This window comes from Lemur catta, chromosome 24, assembly GCF_020740605.2.
Source record: "Lemur catta isolate mLemCat1 chromosome 24, mLemCat1.pri, whole genome shotgun sequence".
In the NCBI taxonomy this organism is placed as follows: Eukaryota; Metazoa; Chordata; class Mammalia; order Primates; family Lemuridae; genus Lemur; species Lemur catta.
Window position 1 is genome coordinate 12,418,297 of NC_059151.1, and position 25,217 is coordinate 12,443,513.

At 37.6% G+C, this 25,217-nt stretch overlaps 1 protein-coding gene across 1 annotated transcript in view; it reads right to left on the minus strand.

The window, feature by feature from the left end:
* Positions 1-25,217, minus strand: part of EMCN (endomucin) — an 80,170-nt gene that overhangs the window by 15,808 nt on the left and 39,145 nt on the right. Inside the window, exons 5-8 of the mRNA XM_045536749.1 lie at positions 12,393-12,431; positions 3,026-3,118; positions 2,738-2,791; positions 1,014-1,109 (exon numbers count right to left, since the gene is read on the minus strand). Of these exons, the coding sequence (XP_045392705.1) occupies positions 1,014-1,109; positions 2,738-2,791; positions 3,026-3,118; positions 12,393-12,431 (282 nt within the window). The remainder of the gene's footprint in view (positions 1-1,013; positions 1,110-2,737; positions 2,792-3,025; positions 3,119-12,392; positions 12,432-25,217) is intronic.

A 25,217-nucleotide genomic window follows, 5' to 3' on the forward strand; every position in this document is an offset into this window, starting at 1 on the left:
AATGTGTTGTGTTTGAAGAAGCGGGCTATTATAAAAATATGCAGTCAATTGGTGTTTGAGCTGGATCTTAATGGATAAGTTGGAGATTAGGTATGTTATAAAGGCCAAGAGGTGGGCTGGACGTTGCAGGAGAAGGAATGGTGTGGACGAGGGTGTGGAGATACGACACTACACAACACCACCAGGGCCGGGGGCTGGAGTGCAAGGAGAGATTGGAGTTAAGATAACATAGGAGCAGCTGGGCCGTGGAAGCTGAAGGGGGATTCAGGTGCAGCGTTGGGTAAAAAGATATTCAAAGCTCCTGGAATAGAAAAAAGACTGAAAGAAATATGAATACAGTAGAGAAACTAGTTAATAATAATTTATCAATATCGGTTCATTCATTGTGACAAATATACCAACCTAACATAACGTATCAAGAGTAAGGGAAAACTAGATGTGGGGTGTATGTGAACTCCCTGTACCATCTTTTTTTCTGCAACTCTTCTGTAAATCTAAATCTAGTTTAAAATAGAAAACTTATTTCAAAAAAGAATAAAAATAGACCACCATCATGGGAGACACCTTCCTCGGAAGGAAGCTGTGCCTCCCGGGAGGGAAGTGGGTCACAGAACATCTCTTGAGATTATGGGCCCTGAACCGAATTCTCAGCACGCCCCCCGTTTATTCTCTGTTACATGGAAACGAAATAAATCTTCACTTATGATGGATGAGCCATGCCATTTTACGCCCTTTACACTATCATATTTCCCCAACCACCCACAACACTTGTGCTATTTTATTAAAAATAATGTTCCCATGTTTGACAATATCTACTAATAGTAGTTAAGCCCTACTCTTTGCGTTCACCTGAATTCGGTGCATTACTCTGTCCCTCTGTTTCTGTGATCAGGAAATACAGCGTTTTATTTTTTTCTGTAATCTGCTCTCCGTTTAAGAGTTTAAAGTCAAGTTGAAACTGAGCATATGTTCATTTTCCTTTCAGGAAAACAAAACAAAACATTGTTACCTACCTGGGTCTTTCTTCCAGCACATTCGGTACAAAGCCACCAGAGCAAATACTGAAAGTGTTATTACAATCAAAGCAATAACCACCGGCAAAATAATACCTGAAAAGTATTGGAGACATTGTCAATTAGAGTGGCTATTGAATTTCACACAGATCGTTTACTAAGTCAGCAAAGCATGCACACTTGCTTTCTTCTTTAAACATCATTCTGTTAAAAACGTTGTATTTCAGGCAGAGATTTATCTGACTCCTGGGTTTTGCTCTAGCTGTCATTTCTGACGTATCCACTTGATGTCAGTCTTGTAACCTTTCTGAAACAAAATTCCACACCTAAGAGAGAGAGTTCCTCCATCTTCCTGGAGACCAGAAGAGTGAGAAGATTGGAGACTGGAGGGCAGAAGGCGTCCTCTAGATTGTAATTAAACCCACACTCACACTTTATGTTCCTTAGTCCTTTATAATGAAGTTACTGGAAAAAAAAATATATAGCCCATTTGGGACTGCTAGTCTTAATGCTGGCTTTCTAAAAAACTCACAAATATCTCTCTGTGATGATATCTTAAATCCAGGAAAGGCATAAAAGAACGTGGATCTTGCAGTGGATATGATTCTTAAAAATGAACATGGTTTAGGCGAGGGTGTGTGTGTGTGTGTGTGTGTGTTTTGGGGAGTGATGTTGCTACACTAACTTAGCGTGTTTTATTAAGAGGAGGTTTTTTGCTGGTTTTTCTAGCATCTGCCTTCTGTTCTGACAGTCATTTCCCAGGTTAAAACTGCAGGGATGAAAGCAAGCAAGCTGCCCTAAGAACACAGCCAGAGGAAGTTAAAGTTACCATCTAGTTACATAGTCTCATCTGCTTGCATAGATACTCCTTATTTATTTACAAGGTTGGGGGGATGAGAATAGTTCTCCAGTTTACTTGTAGGGTCGTTTATACTTCCACTGTCAGGGTTAAATGCTTGTTTTAAGAAAGTTCTGCTGATTTCATAATAGATCTTGAGTGAGGTCATTATTCTCTCCCAAAACGAATATGCCATGATTCAGCAGGTCAATAATTTCTATGCTGACTTATTTAACAGAATGGCTTTTTACCTAAACCAAAGGTAGTCCTTTATGATTCCAGCTCCATATATATTCATCTTATTCTTAATTGCTAAGGAAATTATTGAATATTCTGTGTTCGGTCTTAGCATACATATGTTATATGACACATATATGTTTTAGCTAAATGGAACATTTCTTAAAGACTTGTTTTTTTAATGTTAAGCTAAAGTTGTATCAAGGCAAAAAATTCATTTTTTAGTATAATTTACTTTATTGATTATTTTTCATTCAAAAATATTTAGTTGACAAATAAAGATGGAATCTAGTCAAGGTATACAACATGATAATTTGGGAAAAATTCATTTTTATGGGGATCGGTGCCTGTGAGCTCTGGCTTATCTGAAACCAGTCCTGTCTAGTCACGCTTGGCCCTTGGTGGTAGTTGCTAAGCACTAAGATAAGAAAAAAAATCACCAAGGTATCCTTTTTTCCTGTGGTCATTAAGACCAGACTTACTTGTAGAAAATTCCCAAAGCAGGCAGCAGTTGAATAGGATTATAATGGGATTGCACATTCAGGGAAATGGAGAAAAGGCTGTCCAGAATCTAATCCTTCCCTTTACTGATCACATTCAAACATTTTGCGTGTCTGCGGCCATGTATGAAGGTACGTCTGTTACTTACTGGAATAAGAGGGGCTGGTGGATGCAGAGCTTGCATTTTTTCCGTCCTCAGTGCCTATTATTTTAAGAAAGAAAACAACAAGTCACCTTAATGTATGCCAATTTCATAATCTTCGTTCTACTCTTATCTAAGGAAGCACCTCTGATTTCTAGGTATGATACTGCACGTACAAAAAAATGCTATCTCATTCTGAGAGAGCTTTGTTTTGTGAACCAAAAGTGGCAGAGCTCTCTTGGTGAGGAAAGGGCAAGGAGAGCAAGTTCCCACTGAGGCCCACAGAAATCGTACCTTGAGACTGCAAGATGTTTTCTGTAACTACAGTGGATACTGAGAGTAATATGCTGGTTCCAGAAGGCGATGTATCTGGTTGTGGAGTGTTACCTGTAGAGAATTCATAAATCCAGAGTCAGATCGTGGTATTAACTATTCATATGATTAATAGATTTCTTTGCAGATTCAAGCAGTTTGCATTTCTGAAGATCTGTGAAAACTATTTATTGTTGAAAAATAGGATACATGCAATTGTAACACTAAACCATAAATTCATCTATTCCTCCTGGAAAAAAATGATTAAATTTGATTTCATCAAGTTTGATCTATGGAATTTAATCAAAACCTAAGTATTAGTATTGCATCCTCAGGAACTGGCCAAGAAAAGTTGAGTAAGTCTTTTAGCCTGTGCTACAACCTGTATAACCTACTGCATGATATTCTTGTGGGATGCAGTCTAACCAAAAGCGTTATTTAAATTTCAGATATTATAGCTTTTGATGATAGTGATTTTTTCCATCACACATTGTTAAAATAAGCAGGACTGAAGGCAACTTCAGATTTTATAATATTTCTCAGTGGTTAAAGAGAAAAGATTGCAACTGAGGCTTTGGTTAGAGGATTGGGGAAAAAAAATCAAAGAACACTCCTTCATTTTCATCCCCAAAGCCCAGCAGCTGTTTATACCGTGTGCCTTATCTGGAATAATTACTACTCGGTTACATTTCTACTACTGTCCATGCTTTTGTCTTCCAAGGAAAACGTTAATTAGAAATGAACGGTTAGTCTTGTTTAGTTCACATTTTTCATCTTCAATCAGAAGGACAGAAACAAAAATTATAAATAAAAATTTATTATCCCAAACCCACACATCTCAATAAGCTTAAAGAAAACAGAAATAATGAAACATTTTATAAATTTACGGCATTTATTCTTGTGAATTTGAGATAAAATATAATTTGCATCTCAAAAATATTTGGAAAATTAATTCCCTTTCTCTTATGGTCTGAAGTGCTCTATTTTGATCACACCTATTTCCTTCTCGCTCCCCTGAACTGCAAGTTCCTGGAGTGTAAAGTCCTCACTTCCCACCGCAGCTGACGTGGGGTGCTGGCCGCAGGGGCGTGGGGTCCACCGTAGGTGGCTCGGTGGCTGAACCAGGAGGTACCTCGCGACGATGCCCCCTTAGCAGTCCCCACGTACAATCGCACCAGGGAAATTGGCATTTCTGTGACTGCCTGGGCTCTTTCCTGCCTCGCCACCCACGTGCCAGCACACAGTGCACGCTCATGCGGCTTTGACATCTGTGGGTGAAGAATAATGTTTAGCGTCTGTGCCGTGCTTGCCACGCAAGAGAGCTGTGGGAGGAAGCTCGATATATGCCCATAAGAACAAAGAAAAATGTCAGGCTAGTGCACTGAGCAGGCAGAAAAAAGAATCTTAAATGAAAGAGTGGGAACTAGCTGAAAGCTTGGTATTTTAGCTGCTTTTTCCAGCATCAAGTGATGGAGTAAGGATGGGTGCTCTTCCAGTGGTCTTGGTGGAGCACAAGATGGCTAATTGAATAACCTACGGTATTAATCCTGGGATTTCCCAAGAGCTAGTGTTCAAGACTCCATGTCCTACTTTATTACCTTCTTAGAGACGGGCTAAGTGGCAGCCTCAGGACTGAGTATAATGTGTCTGGCTCAGATGAAACTCCAAGCTTCCCTACTTAAAACACCTTGAGTGTTCAGGGCCAGTGGTTATTGCTAATGATCCATAGGTAGGCAAGAGACTCAACCCTTCTTGATGGAAGGATTTAGCAGCTCCTTGTAACAGACACTTTCAAATTTTGGTTTTGTTTTTCTTTAAACTGGAACCCTCAGTTGAATCATTTCTGAATACAGCATACACACACACACACACACACACACACACACACACACACACAATTTACCCCTATTATGTGTATTGCCTTCTGATGTTTCTTTTCTATTCTCTTTCATTTCATTTTGTAAAATACTGGTCTAAATCCACAGTTTGGGAAACTCTGTCCTTTAGCAACATCATATTGTTGAAATTATTGTGCTTGTCTGAAGTCACAAATTGTGAGCCTGACGCTGTTCTTTCTGTGACTAAGACGGAGAGATCCATCATGTGCTCAAGAGTTGATCTCCACGGGTTTTGTTAGACTGTGTGATCCTAAATTACTACCAAATAGCCTTGGCAGAGGAGGGGCAAGGGCAGCATTGGAGTAGTTAAGAGCAGGATTCTGAAGACAGAGAACCTGGGTTCCAGTCCCACCCCAGCTCTCACTCCTCATGGAATCTTGGGAAAGTCACTTAACATCTTCGTGCCTGAGTTTCCACGTATGTAAGTGGAGAGTACAAGAGTTCAACATCATAGTGTTGCTGTGGAAATTAAATGAGTAAAAATAGATTACACTGCTTAAAAGAGTACTTGCTATAATATGTATACATTATATTATATAATATATACAATTATATATTATAATAATATCCTATTATCATAGTGTGATTATACCCCTACAGCGTTCCAACCAAAATAAGTTTGTCTAATTTTCTCAAAAATTCTAAGTGTAAAGATTCACATGAAATTGACTCTTGAGACACCTCTGTATTTTCAGGTACTTCTTTGCTCTAGGCAGGACCTAGAGAAACCAGAGTGGAATATGGTGCTGTTCGATGACACAGCTTTGCTCTTGGCCCCTGACTTTGGTGATTGCGATGACTATTAAATTGCAGATATGTTGTTTCACGATTTAAGTCCAGTTTGCAAAATTCAGGTCAGAACTTAGAGCAAGCTGTTTGAGGCAGAGACCCTCAGAGCCAAGCCTGTTGTAATCATGTGTGTTCAGATTTTCCTCACTGCTGTCTGACATGGTACATATTTGGCCCCTGCTGTAAACCAATTGCTTAATACATCCTTGGCACTTTTAAAGGCAGAGATGTTATTGGCATCCCGGGGCAGCTGCGGTTGCCATGCTAATTCATGTCACCGAGCTCCAGCTACAGACAGCGCGAGTGACCAAGCGTACCCGCCTGCTCTCTGAACTGCATCACTGTGTCACGCTGAAGCCACGCCTGTCTGGGCTGCTCTCAGCCCATGGGTGGCCCTGGCGGGAATTGTCCAGCTGTTCTCCCAGGGCCCTCTCCATTTTCTCTCCCGGGCATTTTCCCTAATAAAATCTTTGTACCTTTAATTGCATCTTGAACTCAGCTTCTCTGAAGATCCAGACTAATGCAGCCTCCACTGGCATCTATTTAAAAGATCATTTCCTACGGGGGGGGGGGGGCAGAAATGAATGCTCAGGAATTTTAAACTGGAATCAGAAGACTCAGGCACTGGGGCTTAATGGAAGCACGTTTTGCCTTTTAAAAACTTTTATTTTTCCCTTCTTTGGGGAACCCAACTCTTCCTGTGGGGACCGTCCTTCCCCACTTCGTGTGGTCATAGAACACGCCCCTTCTTACTCCAATCTCAGGCTCACGATGTGAGCAAAGTTCTCTCGTAAGAATCTGAGTGCAGTGATCTGAGTTATTCCCAGAGTGAATTTCTGAAGGTGCTATTGATGAATGAACTAAGTCTCTCTCTCTCTCTATGTGTATGTGTGTCTGTGTGTGTGTGTGTGCACACGCACGTGCCCATCTTTATTTGACTTAAATTAATCAGAGCCAAATTCTGATGTTTGCAGCAAAATAAATCTTGAACATTTTATTATTTATTGTTTTTTTCTTTTGGTTAATGCGGTATGGTACTTTGGGGTGCCAGTCCTTTTCCACAAGGATTTGGAGACAAATTTGGTCAAGAATGTGGCCATGTATTCAGACAGAATAAAACTTGAGCCCTACATCTGTAGACTACTTATATGTTTTTATATATATTTTTTACTTATACGTATGGGTGTATGCATATACATGTATGTGTATATATGTGTATATGTCATATATATTTCTTAACCTCTATAAGTTTTGGTTTATTCCCACAACTAAAATAAGAATTAAAAAAGTACATGCCTCAAAAAAATCATTGTAAAATTCAAAGTCATACATGCAACATACTCTTGCAAGCTCTGAAATGTAGTTAGCTATTTATTAATTCATTTAATGATTCCATTAATATTTTTCTGAGCTAGATTTTGTGCTAGATGTTTGAAGTTGAGTTATTAGTAAGTGTACTTTTTGTTCTGGGAAAAAAAAATACTTTACCAAACCAAGGAATGACTACCAGCGTCACAGTCTCCTACTGCTTGAAGCAGTGTGATCGTTGGGTGTTAATAGAATGGCATGTCAATTTCATTGCGAGTGCCACCCTAATGTATTGGCTGCGCCTGTGTGGATTGCTGGGTTCAGAAGCATCATGAAGCCGTATCTGAGAAAAACGTGACATGGCCAATCTGCAGAGGTTGCTATGGGACAGTGTGGCTGAGGCGCAGCATCACGGCATCATGCATTTGCCATCCCTGACTTGTCCAAATGTTTTTATTTTGCATGTGACAAAACCGAGCCTCAGAGAGGCTTATAAGGCTCTTTCAAGATCTTGCAGCAATTTAGTGATTGAGCCATAAACTAACACCTGAATCTCCCAATGGCTATTCCAGTGTTTCTTCCATTCTCTCCGTTTCTTCTCTAAGCTGTGAAAAAGCATAACGATTGTTCCTTTCAAGTCATTTGCAAAAGCATTGGCTACCTGCAAAGTACAATTTAAAATATGTACAAAGCTCTCCCAGGCCACACAATGCTCCAAAACACCCTCTACTGATCTTGCAAGGCCTGTCTCCCTTCCCATTCCACCCTGACGAAATTCTCGCCATTCGATGTGTCGTTTGGACTACACAATGTTGTTGGTGGCATTCTCTCTAAGGAAATCTCTTCGATAGTTCTCTCTCCAGACTTTCCAGAACACTATTGATTTTAATTTTTTCCATCAACATATGTCCGATGTATATCCAAGTTGTTTTTAGAAAATATAGTTATGAGTCCCAGAAAGATTTCATGTTAACCAAGTGTTATCATGTAAAGCCACACAACACACAGGCAAAGCTGAGTTCATAAGAGCAGACAACTAAAATTTGAAAATTAGAAAGAAGGAATTGAGAGGAAAACATACGAGACACATAGATATTAATGGGAAATAAGTGTGGGAGGCACTAGAGGATAAAACATTCTAGTGTGAGAAAGAAAACAAAACTGTGTGTTTTATTTTTATTTCCCTTGTGTTACCTATACTTCTTTTTGGTATGTAGGCGTATGTTAATACCGTGTACATGCCTGAGGAGCTAAACTCTGTTAAATTGAACAATTATTGTTTTACATGTTCTATAAATACTTGGACTTGTTCTCTAATTGCAATTTGATGGATTCTTTTCCCATATTTAAAACGAAAACTTCAGCCTTTGATACAATCATTCATTTCTCCTTAACATGTTTCCTTCATGTGGCTTCCAAGAAAGCACAGCCCATTGACTTTTCTATGGCTCATTCTTCTTGGTCTCCTTGGTTGGTTTCTCCTCTTCTCTCTAAATGACTACCTTGGAGTGTCCCAAGGCTTAGTCCTTGGTCCTCATCTCTAACTACATTCATTTAATTGGTGCTTTCATTCAATTTCAAGGTTTACCTACACCAATGTCAGTGACTATACTTCCATCCCAGAGCTCTCTCCTAAATTCCAGATCCATAAATCCAGATGCCTACTTAGCAAATAATAAACATTTTAAACTCCACATGTCAACACTTGAACTTCCTCTTCACCTGAGTCTTGTCATCCTAGCTGGGGGCAACCATGCCTTCCAACCACTCAGGCCAAAAACCTATTTTAGACTCATCTCTTTCTATTCTATCCCACATGCAATCATCAGCCATATATATTGGTTCCACCTCCAAAAAAGATCCAGAATTTGGAGATTTCATGCCACGGACTCTTTGATCACCCTGATCCGAGCCACCATCATCTCTCTCATGGATAATTTGCAAAAGGTACCCTTGCTCTGGCCCAAGGTGCTGGGGTGTGGCTGTGGTGGTGACCCTGGGGACAAGGGCATAGCACTGGCACAGCTTGGGGGAAGCAGGGGTACTGCTGAGTCTTGGGCCCCAGAGAGCAGATCAGAGCTGCAATTTGGGACCTAGAATTAACATGGCTCAGCAGATGAAGTACCACACAGCGATGATTCTGGACCCTGGGATGGTCCAGAGGTCACAAGCATAGTCCAGGCTCTGTGAGGCTGGGTACAGCAGCAGCAGTGACCCAAGAATGGCAAAATGCCGCTGTGTCTTAGCCCCTGTGGGGAGGGGAACAGCACAGCGATGACTCCAGCCCCCGGAGAGGTGGGTGTCTCAGCAGTTCAGGCTGCAGGGGACTAGTCACTAGTCCAGTTCTAGGTAGGTGGGGCACTGTGTCTGTTTGGCCAGGGGGGCAGGGTGGCACAGCTCAAGCAAGGTGCTGATTCTTTGGGCTGCATAGTACTCAGAAAACATGGCTACGTGGGTCAGTGGAGCCTCTGGATCCCTGGGGACAGGGCGCTGCATCAGCTGTGACACTGGGGAAGAGGTGCGACTGCTCTGGTGTGCCAGAGGCTCAGAGCCCCTGGGGACTGGCTGCTGCCTTACCCATAGGGCCAGGGTGGGGAATTGACTGCTCCCATGTGTCCAAGGTCTGTGATCTCCAGGGGTCAGAGGTGCTGCCTCATCTGAGCCATTAGGGGGTGGGTGTGACTGCTCTGGTGTGTAAGAGGCCTGAGGTCCCGGGGCAGGGGCATCACTTCCACTCAGCCTCAGGGGAGGGTGCACTAACCACTGAAATGGGGGTGACAGAGCAGCTTTCCAGAAGCTTAGCCCTGTGAGGCAGGGGCTAGCAAAGCTTGGCTGGGGGATGATGTGCTACTAGGTGGGCATCTTGCAGTGGTAGCAAAACCTTGGAAAGAGAGGGCTGCTATGGCTACTTGCTCCTGGAGTAGGATGCACTTTAGCATTGACTCTGGTTCCAAGATTGTGCAGCACAGTAGCAGCAGAATCCACTGGTGGTGGCGGTTGGGGCAAAATGGAGCACAGGTTCAGCTCCTTCTCTGGAGGACTCTGGGGAGCTCCCTCAGCTGGCCTCGAGCCTGTGAGGACGGCAGGAGTCTCTGGTGGCCAAGATTGCACGTGTCTGCAGCAGTGACAGGGGCTGCCGCAGTCCCCTTGCTGACATTTCCCTGCAGGGAGAAGGCCCTTCTGGGTCTGAGCTGATCCCAACTGGGGGAGGGAGTGGCAGAGGCCGGGTGCTTGCCACCCTTCCCTGTGCAGCATCCCAGGGCCTGTGCTCTGCAGGATTCTGCTGCTTCTTGCCTGTGCTCCAGAGCTCTCCTTTAGTTATTTTGGTCCAAATGTAAATTGTTTACTCATTGTTTTGAGATTTTGTGTGTGGGGAGGAAAGAACACTAGGAGCTTCCGGTTGGCCATCTCGCTGACGTCACTCAACAGGACTCTATTTTTAGAATGTTAAAATATCATATCTGTGTATAATTGCTCATAATTCACGTTTTATATAGAGTTGCCTTACTTATGTCTAATCCCCAAAACAGGTCCTAGATAAAATAATCATCAATTTCTTGACCTTTAATAATAATAGTTTTTCAAGTATTAATAGTTGTAACTTTTCAAGGAAATTAAAGCTAGATGCATAATATGAAAGCAAATATCACATGTAAGAACTATGTATGATTTATTCAAAGGTTAAATACATATTTGCTCATATTTATAGAAAGGAAACAGTACTAGTAATTCTGTGGGCTGTAATTCTAGGTCAAGTTGTACCTTAAACAGAAATACTAATTGTTTTTCAATAATATGCCTATCCTTGATCCTATGAATAAATATTTCACAAATTTGGTACTTTAACATCTTTGATGACAATATATATGGCTGAAAAAGTCTTTAATCTGAAAAATCAAATTATTAGGGTTGTCAAAAGAAGTATAAAAAATACCCTGTGAATAACTTTGTTAATTCATCTTTTGGGAGATAGAGAATCCGGGTTCACTCTTTAGCCACAATACACATCTGAAGTCTGAATGTAAAACAATGAAACTGACTTTTCTTGCAGTTTATGGGACCAGTCTCATCTTTCTAGTCCATCATTCAAATAAATTGTCTATAATCTGTTTTAGGAAACCTAGTTTATATAATTCAAAAAATTAAAATAGCCTAAAGGAGCTTTCTATTACCTTAAAATCAATTATAGTTATACCTGGCGTTTTGTAAGCACAGTTCCTTTAAACAAAATGAAAGCTACTTTGGTCCCTCCTTAAAAGGAACTGACAATTTGGCAGCTTCCCATTCTCCTCCACCTTTGACTTCTCCTCGACAGTCAACCCACAAAGCAGAGAGGAAGGATGCCTCCCAGAACGGCGTCAGCCCTCTCTGTCTGGCCGCACCGTTTTTATGTTTTGTTTTGCTTTGTTTTTCCTAGTGCATGCCCATACTTTGAACGTAGAAATAATAAAAAAATATGGTGATGAGTTGTAATAAAGGGAATTAATATAAAAATAACTTCTTTATCAAAGAGATATATTATGTAGAAGATACTTAAAAGTTAAAGGCATAATAATTTGTTTCAACACCCTCAAACACAGGTGTAGACTAAGGTAGACTAAGATGATTATTTAGGACATTTGCTGTGAAAACGTTATTAGAGACACTCATAATTTTTATTTTTTTTCAATTTTTTTTAAAGTGTCATGATCCTCTAGGTTTATTTCACATTTTATGTATATAAAAGATGACCAGGATTGAAAATCTATGAGATTTGTCATTTGTGTATGTACCAGGTAAGATATAGGAAGATAAAAATCCCCCACATAATTATGATTTCAGGACAACAGAGAGACAACATTACCATTTTCCCCTGCCCAATGATCTTCTTCAATTCCTGTTGCTCCATCATCCAAAATTCATTCAATTTAAAACTAAGCAATGGTGAAACATGAGCACTTCTTAGAATGATAATGCTTTAGGTTGTTAACTGTGCTTTATAACATCATCTTTGTGGATGCCAGGGCCAGACTTTGTTAGAAACGACAGAGAAGTCACTCTGTACCTCTGGGAGAGGGCACGCCGACAACAAAAACAAACCAAGAACAGTGAGTTCCGGCCAGGGGACAATTTCACAGCTTTTGTACATTCCCTAGAGCTGGCTCCACTCACCTCGGTCACAGGGCATTCAGGCTTATCCTTGTATGTTCTCCTGGTCTGTGTGTTTTTTTTTAAATCCAAGGTCTCCTAAACATTTCAGTTGCCATGTAATATTTTCGCTTGTACTATTTCATTCTGCCCTCAAACTGACTGGTCTACTTTGTTTGGTTCTTGGTATTTTACCCATAAAGATAGAGGAAAAAAAATTAACTTACCTGTTATTTTTGTTGTTTTGATTGTACTCTGATTCTCAGCTTTAGAGGAAAGAAAAGAAAAAAAATTATAAAAATTAAATGTTGAATATCAAATCTACTCTCATGATTGTTTCAGGTGGGAAATGGATATGGATCTTAGCTCATTTCTGATTCATTTTTTCTCAAATCATAAAATCATGACACTTCATGATTGGAAGAACCTTTGGAGTAGGGGTCAGTCAATTTTTTCCTAAAGGGCTAAGTAGTTTAGGCTTTGTGGACTGTAAGTCTCTGTTGCAACTACTCCACTTTGCCTTTTAGCGTGAATGCAGCCATACATGATACCTAGAGAATGGGAATGGCTGTGTCTCAATAAAGCTTTATTTGGAAAACCAGTAACGGGGCTAGATTTGGCCTGCAGTTCCTAGTTGGCTGAGTTCTGCTTGAGAGTGTCTGGTACCAGCTCACATCTTGAATACCCCAAGATGACCCAGAGAACAATCAATCCTTTATTAGGTGCTTCATAAATGAGGCTGTCATGTGTTGAAATCCTACTAGGACATGATGCATCTCATGAACTGGGGAAGGTACAGGAAGGTTCTAGCAGATGCTTTTGAAACTTAGGGAATTCCTTTATGGTAAATACAGTCTAGGAGAGCTTTCTACAGGCAAAGTAACTCGAGAGAATTTTATAATCAAAGATCACTTGAGTATACGCAGTATGAACAGGATTTGTCACATGAAAAACATAGCAAATAATTTTGAAACAAACAGAAGCCCAATAATGGCATTTAAAAAAAATCCATTTGTTTCCTTTGAATAGTCACTTTACTGTCTATATCAGCATCTTAAATTTAACATGCCCCAAACAGAACTCTTGGCTGGTATCCTTAGACCTGCCTCTTCGCTACCCTTCTTGGATCAATGCATGACATCGTTGTCTTCCAGTTGCACAAGGCAAAAAGCTAATGGCCTTTCTTGAGTCAACTTGTCCTGCTCAGCGCTCTGATTCCAGCGGCTGCCAACAGGATGTCGCAGAGTAGGTTCCATGGAAACATATAGAATGAACCAATGAGAATAGAAAATAATAACGATAACAAATAAGACTAATTCTACTAACCTGAATTCAATTTTTATGGAAAAATGGATACTCTTTAAAAAATTTGTTAGTTGGGTAATGATAGCTACCATTTTTAAAGCAATTCTTATGATCAGTCTCACATACTATTGGTGGATGTCTATAAGGGAGATATTATTACTCTCATTTTGCAAATCTGCAAACATTAGCTCAGAGAAATAAAATTGCTTTCTTAAGAGTGGAACCAGAATGGTGATTAAGTTCTGTTGGTTCTATATTCCATCTTCTTTCACTAAAATGGATGGCTTTTCCTTCTACTAAATTGCTCCAAATGGAAAGTTCATGTAAGTAATTCTTACTTTTGATAACTAGTTAAAATATTTTTGAACAAGGCATAAAGCTGCATTTGGAAGATGCAGTTGAAATATTTATTAGGTGTTGGAGGATTAGGGCACAAGGGAAATCAAGCCCTTTGTTCCTCTAACTATTAGGTCATAAACTTTCTTGTTGATAGACTTGATTGAGTGAAAAATTGTAAACTTGTATCATATGAAATCTTAGGACTATCCTTTAGTTGCATTTTTTTCCAGCCTTCAAAAATGTGTAATAATTTTAGAGGAACATAATGTATAAAAGAAATATAATTATGCAGTAAGACATAGATGGACCTTAAAAAAACATAACATACATCAATTTAAAATCCTTATATTAAGCGTCCTAAGAAGTCTAGACTTTTATATATATGAATGAATAAATTGTTATTCTGAGGACAAAATTCTGCAAATCTCAAATATTTAATCAAGACTGGAATATATATATAATATTTATACACTTATATGTATTTTATATACAGACTTATATATTATATATATACTTATATATATTTTTATATCTATATATGCTTATATATGTTTTTTCTATATATATATAAAAATTTCCCCCCTGAAATCAGAATCATATTTTGGAGAGAATAAAGTATTTTCATAGGAATATAACTTTCATATTTAGTCTCAGTTCTGTGGATATAAAAGTTTGATAGAGATGAATGCTTTGGAATATGGTTAAAGTTGTGAGAATTAATGGTAAGTGAAGACATTTGCAATTATTCCTGGTTTTTATTTATAGCTTTCAGGAAACACATGTGTTTTGAGCAAAGGCCAAGCTCTGTTTACAGGAAAATGAGGAAAGTCAAATAGCAAATGAGTGTAGTGTGCTTCTGTGAACCATTCTCAAATTTAGATGTTCAGTAAAGACCAAAACCTTAGTCAGGGAGGTTGACAATCTGTTGAGTTTGATTCTGTAATATGAAACTGAAGTCTTATGAAATGCAAATGAACTTTGAAATGCTTATCACATTAATACAGAGCTAAACTTTACCTGAACATTTAGCTTTTAAATCAGAAAGCTCAAAGAGCAATACAATAAATAACTTTGGTAAATAGTCTTATCTTACAAAGAATATTGTGTTTCCAACTAATAACTGTATTTACACATAATGGTATAACTAACAGGCACAGGGGAAAGAACATATATAGCTATTCCCTTATAAAATTCTGCTGATTTGCTGTAGAATAATTTGTGGCCAATTCACGTTTTCCTTATCATTTTTCCATATGGCATTGCCTGAGTGATTGGACATGAGATTATTTCTGGCTTGTCTAACCCATGACTTGTGACTGAGACTTTACTATCCTGACAATTCCTCATGTATCTGCCTACATGCAATGATATAAATTAGTAAATTAGCATTAATATACAAGAAAAGTTAAGATAAAGTGTCCAAATAAGTATAATAGACAAATAGTGCAATTGAGGCTGGGGGGGAATTAGCTGAGAGATTCTATAAGTTAGTACTGGATAGTGGCATTAAATAAGATTGAAACATTCATTGAGAAAGTTATTTCTTTTTCAGTTTTCTTGCAGTTGACTTAGTTATTTCAATGAGAAACTTTTAAATTTTCAATTTGATGCACATATGTGGTTAATATGTAGCATGTGCTAATCTTTATTTACTTTTTAAATGAGAATGAGCATATCTTAAATTCAGACCGTTGGGCAAACAACAAATCTAGCTAGAATTTTGTTTTGTTTACAATATAGCAATTTTTGTAGCTACTGTTGTTTATTTAGTCCAAGCAAAATTGGTTTTTCATTTATGGTCATTTCCTTTTCAAACAAATTTAAGAATATAAAGTGCATCGATTTAAAGAAAAATACTAAATAAATGATAGTACAGATAGTATACATCTCTGGCAACACTCATGCAATTGTCAGAAATAGTGAGGAAAAATCTGTAGAGGTCCTTGATGGATGTGGAGAATTTAAATCAGCAATTGGAAGAAGGAAGTGGGAAAAGAAGACATAAGGATTATACAAATGAGGGGGCCAGGATAAAAAAAAACACACAATCAAGAATAAATCTGGAATGGTCTACAATAGTAAGAGGACCTCCCTGGTTAGAATCACAGGGTTATTTATATTCACTGAGTCAATATCTTTTCTTATATTTAGGGAACAACTGATGCACCCAATTGCAAGCTAGTTTTCTAATTCCTTCAGATGCTTTATGTAAAATTGTCACAAGAACAGCATGGAATAGTGAAGCATTTATGGGGTTTAGGGCAGGAAAAGCAGGGTTTAAATTTCATCTTTTTAATTTAACCTTGGCAAGCCATTTGGTCTCTCTGAGCCTGTTTCCTTATTTGTCAAACTGTTATCATAAATACCAACTTTGCCTGGCTTTTGCAAGGATCACTGTTAGTAAAATAAGAGCTGCAATTTATTGTTTATTTTCCGGACACCATTTTAAGCTTTATGTGTTTTCTTCCTTTTCATCTCCACAACAATCCTGTGTCATCTTATTATTTAACAGATGAAGAAACTGAGGCACAGGGAAGTTAACTTGCTGATCAAAACACACACAAGAAATAAATGGTGTGCTATTTTTTTGAACCTAAGCAATCTGCCTTCAGAATGGCTATTCATAAGCGATAAGCTAATTTCCTCCCAGCAGGACTGGAGCGACCAGTTTTTACTTTATGAAGGGTGTGGTGCCTTGGAGAACAAAAGCTCAAGTATAAGCCACTCTCATGCTCAGCCAGCAGCACATGTAAAATGTCTACTTGGTTATTGTAAAATTATCTACGCTTTTTCTATAAAAATAAACTCCACATTCAACTCGGATAAATTATGCAAAAAGGAAATATATTTGATCATCTATTTTTCATCTATAAACCTTAACTCCTACTTAATAACCTCCTGGTTGCTTGTAAATGTTATTTATTTCCACTTAACAAAAGCCAGATTTTCTCTCCAGATTTCAAAGGCTGACTATTGTATATTCTCCTTCGGTAGCAGCAGCTCGGGCTTGGCAAATCCATCAGGGACGTTTCTACCCAAGTACTTGCTTAGTAGAGTTGTGTATTGGAGTTACGCCCATCTTAATTCACCAACTATCTGTAATCTCCTTCCACATTCTTTCCTAAACCAAGTCAGAATTCACTAAAGGAAGAGCAATCGCCCCTCCCTCCCCGCTAATCTCTTCCAGCGTGCAAGGTGGCGACTTTCCAACACCTTATAGGCACCAGAACGACTAGATCACCAACAAGAAATGCTTTGCTTTCTGCCCTCTATCTCTTCCTTTTTCCTTTCTCTTCCTTCCTCAGAAACCAACAAGATATGCATAGGAAATGAAACAAGAAGAGTCAAAGAGGATGCTGCAGTTTCAAGCCATTAGCAAAAAATAGAAATCAGGAAGAGATTTGTAGTTTCACAAGGGAGTCCGACACCCTGTCTCTCCACAGTGTAGCTATTGGAGAGCAGGGGCTCCAATGTTTCCTTTGAATCACCCCCCAGTGCCCAGCAAGGCAGCCCTGCATGTAGACCATGATAAATGCACGGATGATGAAATCCAGGTGTCGCAGGGGCTACTACGGGGACCTGGTCTACCGTGAGTTAAATGGTGACATCTCCTCCCATCCCCTAAAAGATACGTGGACCTGGAACCTGGGATTTCATTTGGTAAAAGAGTCTTTGCACGTGTAACTAAGCTAAGGATCTTGAGATGAGATCATTCCAGATTACAGTAGGCTCTAAATGCAGTGGGGAGTGTCTTTATGAAAAGAGGAGAAATCCGGGCGCGGTGGCTCACGCCTGTCATCCTAGCACTCTGAAAGGCTGAGGTGGGAGGAATTTGAGGCCAGCCTGAGCAAGAGTGAGACCCCCATCTCTGCTAAAAATAAAAAAAATTAGGTGGGCTTGGTGGCATGCACCTGTAGTCCCAGCTACTCAGGACGCTGAGGCAAGAGGATGGCTTGAGCCCAGGAGTTTGAGGTTGTAGTGAGCTATGATGATGCCGCTATACTCTTGGGGGTTGGGGTGACAAGAGTGAGACTCTTTCTCAAAAAAAAGAAAAAAGGAAAGAAGAGGAGAAGACACAGATGGAATAGGAGACACAGAGGAGAGGACCATATGAAAATATGAAGCCACAGAGAGAAAAAGGTAGCGTGAAGATGGGGGCAGAGATTAAAGTGCTGCATCTACAAGTGAAGAAATGCCAGGAATTACCAGCAGTCACTGGAAGCTAGGAGAAGGCGTGGGGTGGGTTCTCCCAGAGCCTCCAGAATCAACCCCGCCCACACCTTGGTCTCAGCCAACTGGCCACCAGAGCTGCGAGACAAGCAATTTCTGTTGTTGAAGCCACTCAGTTGGCGCTACTTGAATACAGCAGCCCTGGAAAACTAGTAGGTCATTAAATATGAAATGTCTGATTTCAAATCAAAAATTTAGTTTATTATATCTCAAACAAGAAACAACGCAATTAAGCAAAGTGTGTGCCTAAACTATCCACACAGTTTTCTGTTCCTTTTTTTATTGCCTTCTTTGGGATTAATTATTTTTTGAGATGCTGTTTCATCTCCATTATTGATTTTACAACAGTATACTTAGGACTTTCTGCTGTTGCTGTTACATATTTTACTTCTACATACATTTTTAAACACTCAATACACTTTTGTCAATTTTTTAAACAATCAGTTATCTTCTGAAGAGGCTAAAAATGAGATCAAAGTCTTCTACATGTCCTCACGTGTTTACGATTTCTAATGCTCGTCATACCTTTATTTAGATTCAGATTTCCATCTGCGTCATGTTTTTCTCTTCCTGAATGTCTCTACTGGTAATGAATTTTCTTAGCTTCTACATGTCTGAAAAATATTTATAGAATTCAAGGGTGACGAGTTCTCCCCTTTCCGCACTAAAGGTGTTGCCTCCTTGTTTCCTGACATGTTTTGTTCCCGATGAGATTCTCCTGCCATTTCTGCCTTTGTTCTTCTCGACTTAGTGAGTCATTTCTTTTTCAACAGCTTCTTTCAAGATTTTCCCTTTATTTCTGGTTTTCCGTAATTGGATTATGATGTATTTTCTTCCTGTTTCTTCACCTTGGTGCTCGTTGAGTTTCCTGATTCTATGTGATAATTTTATCACATTTGCAAAACTTTTCTTCAAATAATTTTCTATCCATCCTCACTTCTTCTACAACTTCAATTACATGTTTGTGAGGCCCTTGGATATTGTCCCACAGCTTACTGATGTTTCATTCTTATTTTTTCAGACTTTCTTCTCTTCGTTTCATTTTTTTCTAGTTTCTATTGCTATGTCTTCATGTTCAAAAACAAAAAAAAACCAAAATTTTAATTGTGTTGATTTACTCTATGTTTGCTTTCTAATTCATTAATTTCTACTTGTATTTTATTTTTTATTTTTTCTACATTCTTTGGGGTTTATCATTCTTTTATTTTTCTGACTTCTTAAGATGGTTGCTCAAATAATTAAGTTTGAATGGTTCTTTTTCTTCCCTAACGTATAGATTTTAGAGCTCTAAATTTGATTGTAAGAGTGGCTTTAACTATATAGTAAGTTTTGATGTGTCATAGTTTCATTATCATTCAATTCAAACTATTTGCTTATTGTCATTGTGATCACTTCTTTGACTCATAGATTTTAAAAGTTTATAAGCATATGATAATCTTTTAGTAGTTATTTTTTGTTTTTTGATGTCTAGATTAATTCCTCTGTGATCAGGAGACATACGCTGCATGATTTAAGCCATTTAAAATGTGTAGAGAGACTGGCTCATCACATAGGCTATGATCTATGAAAGAATCCTTATTTACTTGAAAATAATTTGCTTTCTTCAGCTGAGGTGCAGTGTTCCACATATGTTTATTAAATTAAGTTTGTTAATTGTGCTGATTTACTCTGTATCATTTCTGACCTTTTGTCGGCTACTGAGAGAGGTGTATTAAAATGTGCACTAGAATTGTGGATTTGTCTTTTTCATTAAATTTTTTCTTTATACATTTTCAGGCTACATTATCACATATGTAAACATTTTAACTTGTTTTATTTTAAACTAAGTTAAATATTTTAGTACTAAGAAATGACCTTATTTATCCCCATTTTATTTTTTGCCTTAAATTCTAATTTTTCTGATATTGATGTATGTTTACCATTTCTATTTGATTAAAGTTTTCAGGGTACATCTTCTTTTCGTCCTTTTAAATTCAACTATTGCGTGTCTTTTGTAAGCAGCATATAGTTGGATTGTTGCTCTGTGTGTGTGCGTTTGTGTTTCAGTCTAACAATTATTTTTTTTTATTTGAAACATCTAGACCATTGATATTTAATTCATTATAGTTACTTATATATATGATTGTGTTTTATTGACCATTTTATTGCGTCTCTGCCTTTCAGCTAAGATCAAATGTAGTATTTACCATCTTCTTCCTTGTTTTCTATTTGTCTGCTGTATGTTACTGTTTAAATAACTATTTTTAGCTTCATTTTGAATTGATTAAATAGTTTTTACATTATTTTACTATTTCTATTCATTCTGGATATTTCCTTCTGATCTATTTCCAGCATAATGATTCTCTTTCACCTGTCTCTAAGCTATTGTTAAGCGTACCCATTGAGTTCTTAAATTTTACTTATTAAGTTTTAACTCTAAAATGTTCATTGTGTTCTCTTTTCTGTCATTTTCTCTCCTTTAGTGAAATCATCAATCTCTTCTTTTATTTCCTTTGAATACATGATGAATAGCTAATAAATTTTAAAATTTATATATATATATAGTATATTTGTTTCAATTATCGTCCTTTGGTTTTTAATCAAATGGTCTTGTTTCCCATACTATCTGGTTAATTTTTATTTAGTGCAAACTCGGTACTTAAAAATATAGTAGAAATAATTTGAGGGCTAGAATGATGTTATCTTGTAACTAAGAGTTATGTTTTTTCTGGATGCCCTGGGCCCACTAGGGGTCCTAGCTCGTCCTAACTCAGGAATCTGGGAATTGAAATGATTTATATTTGACCTTCAGTGTCTGAGGGCACTGCAGTTTATTTCTGGTTCACCTTTACTTAGCCATTTGAGATTCCCACCATTAAAGAGAGGTTTCTAAGAGCCACTTCTCCTTCATAAGTCCTGAACTCCATTTTTTCAGTCTTTCTAACCTTGAGAGGAGGTCAGTCAAAATCTCCCTTCAATTTCCAGCTTCTTATCAGCCTATTTGGGAATCAGCAGATGACTCTAGAGAAAAAAGCTGCCTCTAATGCCAGGCCAAGCTCTATCTGTGAATTTCTTTCTTCTCCCAGGAACTTGATTCCATAATCTATATTATCTTATTAAATCTTAGTGTTTTCAACATTTATATATATATGTATTTATAGTTTTTCCCAACTTTTAATAATGTTCTGAATAGGAGGTATAACACTACTGGAAGTAGACTCAGAATTGATTTTTTAAAATTCACTATCTGGCTACTGTTTTAAAAATTGTGGTTGAAAAGAGAAAACACAAAATTTACCATCTTAACGATTTTTAAGTGCCCAGCACAGTAGTGTTAACTATATGCACATTATTGAACATTTTCATCTTGCAGAACTGAAGCTTTATATTCATTGAACAATTCCCTGTTTCTCCTTCCATCCAGACTGTGCCAACCATCATTCTGTTTCCTGTTTCTAAGAGTTTGACTCTTTTAGATAGCTCAGAGAAGTAGAGTCTTGCAGTATTTGTGCTTTTTAGTACCTGGCTTATTTCACTTAGCATAATGTCCAAAAGGTTCATCCATGCTGTAGCACATGACAGGATTTTTTTAAAGAATGAATATTTCACTGTGTGTTTATACTACATTTTAAAAATCCATTTATCTGTTTATGGAAATTTAGGTGCTTCCTCCTCTTGGCTATTGTGGATAATACTGAAATGAACATGAGTATACCAATATCTTTTCAAGATCCTGTTTTCAATTCTTTTATATATATACCCATAAGTGGGGCTGCTGGATCATAAGATAATTTTATTTTTAGTTTTTTGTGGAATCTCCATAGTGTTTTCCATGGGGGCTGCAACATTTATATTCCCACCAACGAAACACATGGGTTCCAATTTCTTCATGTCCTACCCAACACTTTTTATTTATTTACTTATTTTTGATAGTAGCCATCCTAATGGGTGTGAGGTGGTATATTATTGTGGGTTTGATTTGCATTTCCCTGATGATTTGTGACGTTAAGCACCTTTTCTTATGTTTGCTGTCCATTTGTATACCTTCGTCAGAACAATGTCTATACGAGCCCTTTGCCCAAGTTTTAACCAGGTTGTTTTTCTGCTGTTGAGTTATAGGCATTCTTTATATATTCTAGACATTAACCAAGGGGCAGATATATGGTTTGCAAATATTTCCTTCATTCTGTAGGTTGCCTTTTCCATCTTTTGATTGTTTCCTTTGCTACATAGAAGTTTTTAAGTTGTGTATTTTCACTTGTCCATTTTTGCTTTTATTGCCCGTTGTTTTGGTATCATTCCCAAGAAATTAGTGCCAAATACAATGTCATGAAGCTTTTCTCCTACCTTTTCTTCAAGGAGTTTTACAGTTTCAAGTCTTACATTTAGGTCTTTAGTCCATTTTGATTTAATTTTTGTGTATGGTATACTGTAAGGGCCTCATTTTATTCTTTTGGATGTGGATATCCAGTTTTCTCAACACATTTTTTTTCTGTTTTTTTTTCTATTTTATTTTATTTTTATTTATTTATTTATTTATTTATTTATTGATACATAATAATTGTACATATTCATGAAGTACATGTTATATTTCAGTACAAGTATATAACATACAATGATCACACCTTTTTTTAAATTCTTTATTTCAGAGTATTACAGGTGTACAAACACTTTGGTTATGTAAACTGGCATCTACTACCTAGTCTTCCCTTCATTCCTCTCACTCCAACCATAGATGCCTCTTTATTATTCAAACAACTTGAGTCCATCCAAGTATCAGTGCCTGCGCACTTTTTAATTCCTCTTCTCTGAGTTCTCTTCCCCAGATAGCTGTATGTTCCCTCCTTTACTTTGTTTAGTTCTCTTCCCAAAGTCACTTGTTCAGAGAGGGCTTCCTTGAGCTCCCTATGAAAATCGGTGCCATCACTTGCTTTTTCTTTACCCTGTTTTATTATTGTTTAGAATATGTCTGACTATTTGATATTGAATGATCAATATTGAACTTATTTATTGTCTTTTTTTATCCACTAGAAGGTAAATTCCATCACGGCACTGTCTATCTAATATACAACTATTTCTCACAAGCTAGAATACTGCCAGGTACACAGGTGACCCTCTAAAAGATTTTTAGTGAATAAATTAATTTGTAAATTAATCCAGAGGGCCCATATTTTTTAACAATGAAATCAGAGCACTGAATTAATGAGTATTTCTATCTTAAAAATTCTAAGAATTTCAGTAATTTATATCCTATAAAACAGTAGAAACACACATAATTCTAAGAGAATGGGAAAAATTAGAAATGTTTTGAGGATGTGCATCTTTTCTGATCTGCATTTGACCTTTCTGGGGAGTAAAGCAATAAACCTAACACTCCACTCTAAATCAAACCTGTACTTTTTCTAGTCTTGAGATGAAATGTCCATAATGCCTTTGTCTGACATTCCCTATCCAGGGAACCATTGCCCTTATGTTTAAAAGGGAGATGAATCTCCAGCTGTTCAACTTTCCCCTAACAGTAGCTGGTTTTGTTTTCTATCTACCTCTTTGTCCTGACTTGTTTATTCCGAATGTGTGTGTGTGTGTCAAGGGTAGAGAGGGAGTGATGCTGTAGTAAACAGGAATCAAGAGAAGGCCTGGTTTCCTCACTTGGCAAATGGAAATGGGGGCAAACTCATCACATCAAGTGGAATCCATGCTGGGCAGTGAGCATTGTGAAGACAGAGACATACCTGGGGAATAACAGCTGCCTAAGGAATGTGTTTTAAAACTAATATCTAAAAGACTTAGTATAGAGCTGGTTAATCAAATGGCAAATGCAAAAGGCAGCAGCAAATACCCTTATTTTATTATCTTGCTTTCCAGGGCATTTCATTTTTTTTAAGAAGTGGCTTTGATGTATTTTTTAACTACTTGGAAGAAAGCCATTTCAAACTGTGTTTGGAAGCTAAATAAATACAACACTCCCTAGAACTGAGATGCAAAGGGCATTTTACTTCATGCATTAAAGTGAAATTAGGAGTCTTAAGTGACTCATGGTGCTGACCACATGCTTCTATGTAAGTACTAATTTTAATAAATCACGGTCCCTGAATGACATTTTCCTCCTCATCAGCCACTGAATGGGTATTTAGTGCAAAGTACAGATTATTTGAGTTTAATCTTCCAAAAGCTGCTATATACTTTGCAGGTATATATATATAGTTTTATTCTTGTTTATATTATGGGCCATCATATGAGGTAGATAAGTTGTGGTTTGCTAAATGTACCTTATAGATATATATTGCTTCTGAAATAGGTTCTCCTTATCAGAAGCCAAGACACTACTACAAGAAAATGTTCTGCATTTTCCAGTCTAGATGGAGCTATCTATTATCCATTGCCAAAAGTACTGTCAGAACCTCTGGCTACAATGCTGAAGAGAAATGATGAGAATGGAAATCTTTGCTGTGTTCCAGACCTTAAGGGGAAAACATTACCTTTTACTATTAGGTGTGATGTTAGCTGTAGGTTTTCTGTAGATGCCCTTAATCAGGTTGAGGAAGTTCCATTTTATTGCTAGCTCTTTGAGAGTTTTTCATGAGTGGATATAAGATTTTGTCAAATGCTGTTTATGAACGTACTGATTCTACTATTATGGTGTATTATCTTATTTGATTTTTATATGTTAAACCAACCTTGCATTTGGAGAATAAACTCATTTGTTCATATTTTACTCCTTTTTCTGTGTTACTGCATTTGTTTGCTAATATGTTATTAAGGATATTTGCAGCTATGTTCATGAGGGATATTGATCTGTAGTTTTCCTTACTTACTTTTTCTTTTCATTCCTTTCTAGCTTCGGTATCTGAGTAATACCCTCAGAGAATTACTGTGCAGTGTTCCCTCCTCCTCTACTTTCTGAAAGAATTTGGGAAGAATTGGTATTGTTTCTTTTGAAAACATTTTGTAGAATTCACAATTGAAGCCATCTTGGCTTGGAATTTTCTTCATAGAATATTCAAATTTTTATTTCAATTTTTCTAATTGTTATAGATCTTTTCAGACTTCTATATTTTCATGAGTCAATTTTTGCAATGTATTTCTTTCTAAGAATTTTCCCGTTTCATCAAAGATGTCTAATTTGTTGGCTGAGCTGTCCTTTTTGTGCCAGGTAATAACATAGATTACTGCCCAACCTTGAATTAATCTTCCTTGGC